The sequence below is a fragment of the Oncorhynchus nerka genome, linkage group LG15 (assembly GCF_034236695.1).
Source record: "Oncorhynchus nerka isolate Pitt River linkage group LG15, Oner_Uvic_2.0, whole genome shotgun sequence".
Classification (NCBI taxonomy): Eukaryota; Metazoa; Chordata; class Actinopteri; order Salmoniformes; family Salmonidae; genus Oncorhynchus; species Oncorhynchus nerka.
Window position 1 is genome coordinate 55,349,831 of NC_088410.1, and position 9,876 is coordinate 55,359,706.

A 9,876-nucleotide genomic window follows, 5' to 3' on the forward strand; every position below is an offset into this window, starting at 1 on the left:
CACTTGGCTACCTGCCACTATTTAAGAATGGATTTGGGAGATAGTTTATATAGAGTGGCTAACTCTTCCGTGGTGCCCCAGGTTATTAACGAGTGGCTTAATTCAATCACATAATCGATTTGATAATAGCTTGGCATCACATTAAAGAAGCCAGAGACGACACAGGAGTGCATGAAATCAAACTATTTGATATAATGCTCTCTGATTTTAAGATCCAACATGGAAATTGCACATTTTATTCCATCATGATTTAAAGGGATATCAAAAATACAATAGTCAAACTAAAGTGTTGATTTCCATGACACCTATTAAGCACACACAACCAAAACAAGTGTCCAATTCTTGACTCACATTGCAATTTGATCATACAAAACTATTGTTCAAAGCCAATAAGAAAAGGTTGAATTGCCACTTTCACCAAAGTAATCACATTTAAAGCCAGTGATATACATTGCCCCGTTTTCAATACAAAGAACCCACAGTGGACTGCTTGCAGGACACCAAATTAAGTAGCCGTGAGCTTGCTTACAGAAAAAGAAAATAAAACAGGGAGAATATTAGCTACAGATAGTATGCCAGATAATGTGATATAACCTATTATAAGTCTCTGGTTACTGGACCCCAAAAATATTTGGTTATATCACATTATCTGGCATACAATCTGTAGCTAGGATAATATATGCAATGACATACAGTGCACTATAAGAAAGGCGTGATATGAAAAAGGCAAGCTTGAACTCAAGGGAAATGTGTCAGGTTTAGGAAGGAGGTGATATTGGTTGGTCAAAGCCGAGGGCCTTTAACCACAACTATATTTTGAGTGTCAAAGAAGATGTAATGGTAAAGATATCTCACCCACCCAACTGGGTTTCAGACAGGCGAGAGAGAAACCGAGAGCCACTTTGTGTGGATTCTAATTTATATCCACCCAGAGAACTTTGATGGGTGGATGGATATAAATGGCATGTTATGGAAGGAACTTTTTTGCTATTTCACTTGTTTTTGAGAAACTTACCGCAGAAACTTACTCCTTTAGATGTACACATGAAATTGTCTCAGCAACTTAAATATTATATTTTGGATAAGTTCCTCAAAAACAAGTGAAATCTCAAAGAAAATGTCTGGACCCTTCTAACATGCCATTTAATTTTTTTATTTTTTAAAGATTTGGTTAAAAAAATAAAAAAATAATCGAACTTCTTCAATAGACTATTTTTGTCACTATCCTCAGAGTTCATACAAAGGAGGGAATTAGACATGTGTACTACCAAAATAACAGATGCATTCATAGTATGTATTATGCAATATGACAGTAGTACATGCCAATACATCCACAGTCATGAAGAGATGAACAATAACATACACTTAATAGCTTAGGTTCCAGTACATGGACATCATTTGAACTTGAAACAATAAATAATGATAAAAGAAGGCAGCTCCAACAGGAAAACTGAAAAACAGATTAATTTAAAATGTTAAAATATAGCTTAACAATAAGGCCATAATGTGACAATGGTGAATTCTGAGAGATTAAAACTCTATAAACACTATGTTGACAATAGAACCGGATCAAATCTCTGAATATTGATAGTCCATGTCGCTATTCACATAATAATAAGGAATTCCCCTCAACCACGCCCACAAATTGGGGAAAACAAAACGTATTTCCCATTGACCCCCAGTGTAAAAGAGCCAACTTTGTTATACATTTTTTGGTAAACAGAAATAACAAAACATGGAGAAAATCTGCTGTGTTGTTCAATGTACATGTAACCAGGTCAAAAATCACGACCAGCAGTTCCAAATGCTCCCACACAGGGAAATGGAGCCTGCGAGAAGAGCCCTGTGGCTTCAGGCTATTCTCGGCGTGGGAGATGCGGGGACCTGGGGTCTAAGTAGGCTAAAAGGTAGCTGTGTGTGGAAAACATTTAATCATAGGTAAGACATTTAACTTGTTTAGTATAGTCCGTTTGTAACGCCACTCACTACTTTTTTGTTTGTTTTGTGTTGTTTGCCTTGGCTAGCTTAATGTTCCGGTCGGTAGCCGGTAGCACTCACTCAGCTGCTAGCACCATCATGTAAAGGCGCATGAGGGAAGCCCTAGAATATTAGTTTTTTTCCTAAGTAGTGAGAAGGCAAGCAATGTTGAAACAACAAGAAAATTGCATTTGAAAAATGTTTTGGCTGTGAACCAATGGGGTAACCTAGGTAACTACAGGCTGTTTTCCCCATAAAACGTTGCGGCCCTGCCGCTTATCTAATACTGACTGGGACTATAGCGTTAGTGACAAAACATCAAACACTGTGACATCACTAAAACAAACTGGCTTGTTAGTGCTCACGCGGGAGACTGGATGACAGGGGAAAAAGCAGTGACAAAACAAAAAAAGTTAGTGAAAAGAACCTTAAGAAATAGCATTTCAGTCTTTCTGAAATTATGGCACAAGCACTTATCAACTATATATTAAATACAATATCTGCACTTTCAGTAATCAAATGCAATTCCCTAAACTGACAAATCAATTTCATACATCCTCCTAACCAACTGTCATTGTTACACTAGCAGCGACATGTTGAACTTAGGTGATGAATACGGTCCGGTATAAGAGTGAGTAGATGAAGGGAGGGCAGCGCCACAAAACTGTCCCATTTTTCCTGCTGTGGCGGTGTGATTTGATCACAACTAAAAAACATAACCAAAACAATCTTGAACATTCCAACTGAACAAAACAGAGGCAACACCTTCTGATGTTCCAAAAAATTAAATCAGTCACTCTCTCCATTTTTCCTCTGAGGCAAACGGTCCGAGTTTGAGAACATTCCAGCCTCTTCCTCATCGAGACACACACCTCCAAGCCTGAGAGTGGTCGCTCCCTGCTTACAACCATCCAGTTGTCTTAGATCTGCAAAGGGATATCAACAAAGAGGCACAAGTAGGGGCTAGAAAGGAGTTTGGTATTAGGCCAGAGAAGGGTAGGGGAGATGATAGGTGTTCAGATTTCTTCAGTCTATATTGTGCCTGTGGTGAGTGTGCTTTCCCATACCTAGAGGAGGGCGGGACTAGCCTGCAAGGGACGGTTAAAAGGTCCAATCACACTCGGACTCTACAGGAAGTGATATTCTCAGCCAGTATGCAGATGTCAAGACCGGAATGGAGTTTCAAGAGTTCTGTATGACAGAACCCTTCACTCTCTCCATCCGTCTTCCTCCCATTCGGTTGTTCCTCTCCTCCCTCAGAAAGTGGAGCCGTCACAAACTATGTTCTGGTCTCGGCCGGGGAACAGCTCCATCTGCCAGTAAAGCGGGTCAGCGTACACTGGCAGGGTCAAAGCACAAAGGTCACAATGAGGTCAAACTAAAATGCAAATTTGTATAGGTCTAAATCAGGCTTTGGTTACTGCCTAGCACAAAGACACAATTCAAATAATTAACTAATAATGGTTACAGTATACTTACAATATTACACAGTATACTTGCAGTGTGTGTGTGTGTGTGTGTGTGTTCTTCTCACCCATATCTCCAGGTCCCAGCCAGAGGTTGAAGGAGCTGCAGTGTTTCTGACAGTGGTGGACCGGGAGCACTCTAACTGTGGGCAGGCCCTCTCCTACCACCAGCCAGCCCAGCACTCGCACCCCCTGAAACACACACGCACAATACCACTGTAACAGCACACAGCTGAATCAAGACAAACACCATAACAACAAACAAACATTCAGACCCCTTGACTTTTTCAACATTTTGTTACGTTACAGCCTAATTCTAAAATGTATTTGCTAATAAAAACAAAACCTGAAATATCACATTTACATAACTATTCAGACTTTGTTGAAGCAGTTTTGGCAGCCATTACAGAATTGAGTCTTCTTGGGTATACAAGCTTGGCACACCTGTATTTGGGGAGTTTCTCCCATTCTTCTCTACAGATCCTCTCAAGCTCTGTCAGGTTAGATGGGGAACGTTGCTGCACAGCTATTCAGGTTCCTCCAGAGATGTTCGATCGGGTTCAAGTCCGGGCTCTGGCTGGGCCACTCAAGGACATTCAGCGACTTGTCCCGAATCCACTCCTGCGTTGTGTGGGCTGTGTGCTTAGGGTCGTTGTCCTGTTGGAAGTTAAACCTTCGCCCCAGTCTGAGGTCCTGAGCGCTCTGGAGCAGGTTTTCATCAAGGAGCTCTCTGTACTTTGCTCTGTTCATCTTTGCCTTGATCCTGACAAGTCTCCCAGTCCCTGTTTCTGAAAATCATCACCTCAGCATGATTCTGCCACCACCATGCTTCACCGTAGGGATGGTGCCATGTTTCCGCCAGACGTGATGCTTGGCATTCAGGCCAAATAGTTCAATCTTGGTTTAATCAGACCAGAGAATCTAGTTTCTTATGGTGAGAGTCTTTAGGTACCTTTTGGCAAACTCCAACTGGGCTGTCATGGGTCTTTTAATGAGGAGTGGCTTCCGTCTGGCCACTCTACAATAAAGGCCTGATTGGTGGAGTGCTGCAGAGATGGTTGTCCTTCTGGAAGGTTCTCCCATCTCCACAGAGGAACTCTGGAGCTCTGTCAGTGGCCATCTGGTATCTGGTTCTTGGTCACCTCCCTGACAAAAGGCCAACCAACGAGAGCGAACAGGTCGCAATGGTGGGTAGTGTATAGGGACAAAACGGATGGCACTGTGATAGACTGCATCCAGTTTGTTGAGTAGAGTGTTGGAGGCTATTTTATAGATGACATCACCGAAGTCAAGGATCGGTAGGTTGGTCAGTTTAGGTTGGTCAGTTTTACGAGGGTATGTTTGGCAGCATGAATGAAGGATGCTTTGTTGCGATATAGGAAGCCAATTCTAGAATACATTTTGGATTGGAGATGCTTAATGTGAGTCTGGAAGGAGAGTTTACAGTCTAACCAGACACCTAGGTATTTGTAGTTGTCCATGTATTCTAAGTCAGAGCCGTCCAGAGTAGTGATGTTGGACGGGTGAGCAGGTGCGGGCAGGGATCGGTTGAATAGCATGCATTTAGTTTTACTTGCGTTTAAGCATTGGCATTGAAGCTCGTCTGGAGGTTAGTTAATTAACACAGTGTCTAAAGAAGGGCGAGAAGTATACAGAATGGGGTCATCTGCGTAGAGGTGGATTAGAGAATCACCAGCAGCAAGAGCAACATCATTGATGTATACAGAGAAGAGTCGACCCGAGGATTGAACCCTGTGGCACCCCCATAAAGACTGCCAGAGGTCCAGACAAAAGGCCCTCCGATTTGACTATCAGAGAAGTAGTTGGTAAACCAGGCGAGGCAATCATTTGAGAAACCAAGGCTGTCGAGTCTTCCAATAAGAATGTGGTGATTGACAGAGTTGAAAGCCTTGGCCAGGTCGATGAATACAGCTGCACAGTAATGTCTCTTATCGATGGCGGTTATGATGTCGTTTAGGACATTGAGCATGGCTGAGGTGCACCCATGACCAGCTCTAAAACCAGATTGCATAGCGGAGAAGGTACGGTGGGATTCGAAATGGTCGGTAATCTGCTTGTTAACTTGGCTTTCGAATACCTTAGAAAGACATGGTAGGATAGATATATGTCTATAGCAGTTTGGGTTTAGAGTGTGAAGAGGGGGTTGACTGCGGCAGCTTTCCAATCTTTGGGAATCTCAGATGATACGAAAGAGGTTGAACAGGCTAGTAATAGGGGTTGCAACAATTTCGGCAGATAATTTTAGAAAGAGAGGGTCCAGATTGTTTAGCCCGGCTAATTTGTAGGGGTCCAGATTCTGCAGCTCTTTCAGAACATCAGCTATCTGGATTTGGGTAAAGGAGAAATGGTGGGGGCTTTGGCGGGTTGCTGAGGAGGGTGCCGGGCAGTTGACTGGGGTTGGGGTAGCCAGCTGGAAAGCATGGCCAGCCGTAGAGAAATGCTTATTGAAATTCCCAATTAATAGTGGATTTATCGGTGGTGAGTGTTTCCTAGCCTCAGAGCAGTGGGCAGTTGGGAGGAGGTGCTCTTATCCTCCATGAACTTTAGTGTCCTAGAACTTTTTATAGTTAGTACTACAGGATGCAAATTTCTGGCCTTAGCTTTCCTAACTGCCTGTGTATATTTGTTCCTAACTTCCCTGAAAAGTTGCATATCATGGGGGCTATACGATGCTAATGCAGAATGCCACAGGATGTTTTTGTGTTGGTCAAGGGCAGACAGGTCTGGAGTGAACCAAGGACTATATCTAGTCCACACTCCGATTACTCAGTTTGGCCTGGCGGCCAGCTCTAGGAGTCTTGGTGGATTCAAACTTCCCCAGATCTGTGCCTTCAAACAATCCTGTCTCGAAGTCCTACGTACCATTTTTTTGACCTCGTGGCTTGATTTTTGCTCTGACATGCACTGTCAACTGTTGGACCTTATATAGACAGGTATGTGCCTTTCCAAATCATGTCCAATCAATTGAATTTACCGCAGGTGGACTCCAAGTTGTAGAAACATCAAGGATGATCAATGGGAACAGGATGCATCTGAGCTCAATTTCGAGCCTCATAGTAAAGGGTCTAGTGTAAATAAGGTAACTGTTTATTTTATTTTTTATACATTTGCAAAAAATCTAAAAACCTGTATTCGCTTTGACATTATGGGGTATTGTGTGTACATTGCTGAGGATTGTTTTTTATTTTCATTTTTAATCAATTTTAGTAATAACAAAATGTGGAAAAAGTCAAGGGGTCTGAATACTTTCCCGAAGGCACCGTACATGCTTGTCTATTTGGACTTCGTTAGAGGCCAGACTCACTCTGCTCTGAGAGTTGGCACTATGCGTGACCAGGCAACGCTGCAATGTTGTTCCGGCGCTGTCCAGTAGGGGACATAGCTCAGCCTTGGGGAACAGCCACCTTAACACCTTCTCTCTGGCTACAGATGTAAACCTCCTAGAGAAAGAAGGGGAGGACACTGACAAATGCATCCTTATTTTCTTCCTTCCTTGAGACCTGTTTACTAAATCATATGCATTTGTGGGTGTGGTTGGGTTTCTCTGTGTGTGCATGTGCATATCTGCACGCAAGTGTGTGTGTTTGTATCTATATCACATTTTATTTGTCACATGCGCCGAATACAACAGGCCTTACAGTGAAATGCTTACTCACAAGCCCTTAACCAACAACGCAGTTAAGACAAATACCTACAAAAATAAAAAAATAAAGTAACAAATAATTAAAGAGCAGCATATATGCATTAGTGTGTGCATCTATATGTGTAAGTGTGTGTATACCAGAGCAGGGTGAAGTTTGCTGGGCCCTGTGGAAAACCCTCGTCATGTGACAGTAAGTTGTCTTTCTCCACTAGTATACTCATGGAGCCGGAGTGCGCGGAGTAGAGCTCCTCTAGCTGCTGCCTCTGCATGCACAGATACTCCCTACCCTGCATAAAGACAGGGGACATAGGTCGGGCACAGGGCAGAAAAGACTGCCGATGTTAGCTAAATGAACTAGCACAGTATGTATATGCTGTATGCTGTGATGGACCTGTAAACAATAAGCAGACTGGACACTCACGTTCAGGTACATTGTTGTTTTTCCAGTCTAACTAAGATTTTCAGTCTAACAAAAACATTTCCTTTCAGTGATATTGCTGTTTTCCTGTTGAACTAAAATGTATATTTGAGTAAATTTGTATGGTGTTAGTGTTTCAAGTTTTATTAGCCATTCAGTATGTACGCATGGTATACATCATCCAACAAAATGCTTACTTGAAATTCTTACTTGCAGTGGTGGTCGTACCTTAAGCAGCACAGGTTGTGGCCCCCTGCGCATGGCTGCAGACTCTCCGAGGGTCTCGGGGACCTCCAGCACAGAGGAGACCTCTGCACAGCCAGAACAGTTGACCAGGCCCTGCCGCAGAGCCCCCACACTCCACCACTCATGGAAACCTACAGGAGAGAGACAGTCCGGAAGCTGTTATTACACACACACTGGCTAGGAACAAAGATCCATCTATAGTGAACAACTAGTGTCTAACTTAGGTATTTTCCCTCAGTAGCTGTACCTTGCAGGTTGTACTTCTTGGCGATGGGCAGAGCTAGTAGTCTGACGTGGCTGAGGGGGGAGGACCAGTTGTGTCCCCCCGTGTACATCACACCTAGCTGGGGCCGAGTCTGGGGGTAGGTGAAGGCCAGCACCACCACCAACAGAAAGCCTACCGCTACCACAAACTACAGTAAGGAGATGAGGACAAGTGAGAGGATGGTTGATCAATGCAGAGATTGACATTAAGGGTTGTCTAATTACCGGGGCAAGTGACCTGAGTAGACCTGCAAATTGAGCCTGCTCTGAGGTTTCCACCTTGGGCAGGTGAGTTTTAGACTGATAACCAAAATGCAAAGAATTCCAGTAGTCTGGTCTTGCTGGGTCCTCCCGTGTGTAGGTGAATAGCCACTTTACATTTTCAGGCAAGTGATCATAATCTTCCGGCAACCCCAAAAAATGCTCCTGACTTGCCCAAATGGCGAGTGCCTTTCAAACCTTAATGTCAATCCCTGCAATGTGCTTTTGATATGTTGACTGGCATATGATTAGCTGATGGACATCAAAAGTCCCATTGCTTGATATATGATCTGTGGCCACCACATGTGTGTGTGTGTGTGTGCACATCTTACCTTGATAGTGGCTCGAAGGATAGGGAATTGTGGCGGGTCTCTTCGAGGCTCGTTGGTCTCCAGGACTTGTTTGATAAACTTCTCGATCTCCCTCTCTGACATGCCATAGCGATACCCCGACTGGCGGAGAATATCGATGCTCTCTGACAGCTTGTCGTAGATGCAAGGCTCACTCAGCGTGGTGCCCATGACAAACGTGGTCCAAATGAATCTAGTCAACAGTTATTTTAGAAGGGACAGTGCCTCTAGTCTTCGGTTTGTTGCTGTGTAACTCATATTCCCTCAGAGGTTGGGAAAAACAGCACTTCCAAAGCCCCAGACAGAAGTTACACAAACAATCCAGATGATATAGCGGAACTTGGCCTTGGACTGTGGTCAAAAACATACACCATGTCAATGTCAACACAAGCATTCAGAGGCCCACATGGACTGTAAGCAACAACACCAAAAAATGGTTAGATTGACATCGAGTTGAACTTGGTCGACGCGTTCTGTACATTTGTAGTTTTATGTTAAGGACATATGTCTCTGCCTGCTTAGATGTTGTCCCAACGTTTTCAACCTCTCAATTGTTTGTTGATATTATTGTCACGTGCACATAAATTGAACCTTTAATCTAGGCAAGTCAGTTAAAAACACATTCTTATTTACAATGACGGCCTACCCTGGCCAAACCCTAACGCCGCAGGGCCAATTGTGCGCCACCCTATGGGAATACCAATCACGGCCGCTAGTGATACAGCCAGGAATCGACCCAGGGTCTGTAGTGACGCTTCTAACACTGAGATGCAGTGCCTTAGACCACTGCGCCACTCGGGAGCCCCAGTGAATCCAGAAATGAGTGTCAGTTGCAGCAGTGGGGTGAAGAAATAAAGCTAGTTAAGTGGCTAGGGTCAGATATTTACGAAAATGAGTCTCTGCTAGGGTTACTAGCTAGCTAACTTAGCTACTAACAGGTGTAGCTATATTTTATAAGATCAAGTAAACATAATTTGTCAAACAGTGACCACAAACTCACCGTAATTCACGGTTAATGTGCAATTACAGATCCACTATGTCTTGCTCATATTTAGCTTCGTGTCGACCAACCAACCTTTCCCCACTTTTCTTGGTGCTTGAGAATTTGCGATGTCACTTGACTTCCCTGTTTTACAGATTCAAGTTGAGAGTGTCAACATCAGATTCGAGCAGCAAAACTCAAGATTGATGTTTAAATATAATATAATTAGTACAATTGTATGGATTAAA

The 9,876-nt window shown here is 43.4% G+C and overlaps 1 protein-coding gene across 7 annotated transcripts; it reads right to left on the reverse strand.

Annotated features, from left to right (window-relative positions):
* Window positions 1-202: 202 nt before the first annotated feature.
* Window positions 203-9,789, reverse strand: LOC115142929 (bombesin receptor-activated protein C6orf89 homolog). Of its 7 annotated transcripts, XR_003865578.2 has the most exons (9): window positions 9,647-9,789; window positions 8,629-8,997; window positions 8,019-8,184; window positions 7,736-7,902; window positions 7,246-7,394; window positions 6,730-6,904; window positions 3,512-3,635; window positions 3,045-3,316; window positions 203-2,903 (listed from the first exon to the last, which is right to left on the reverse strand). XR_003865578.2 is itself a non-coding variant. In XM_029682796.2 (8 exons), the coding sequence occupies exons 2-8, from the start codon at window positions 8,815-8,817 to the stop codon at window positions 3,234-3,236; spliced, it is 1,053 nt and encodes a 350-aa protein (XP_029538656.1). In that variant the 5' UTR covers window positions 8,818-8,839; window positions 9,647-9,789; the 3' UTR covers window positions 203-3,233. The 7 variants fall into 7 exon arrangements, 6 of the variants coding, with proteins under 6 accessions (XP_029538656.1, XP_029538658.1, XP_029538654.1 ...); XM_029682796.2 differs by having other exon boundaries at window positions 203-3,316; window positions 8,629-8,839; XM_029682798.2 differs by having other exon boundaries at window positions 203-3,316; window positions 7,754-7,902.
* Between the last annotated feature and the right edge of the window lie 87 nt (window positions 9,790-9,876).

Coding starts and splice junctions, on each gene's coding strand:
- LOC115142929 (XM_029682796.2), bottom strand. CDS start 8,817: ATGGGCACCACGCTGAGTGAGCCTTGCATCTACGACAAGCTGTCAGAG. Junction 8,185..8,628: donor TCCTTCGAGCCACTATCAAG/GTAAGATGTGCA, acceptor TCCTTACTGTAG/TTTGTGGTAGCGGTAGGCTT. Junction 3,636..6,729: donor AAGTCCAAATAGACAAGCAT/GTACGGTGCCTT, acceptor TGTGTGTTTCAG/GGGGTGCGAGTGCTGGGCTG.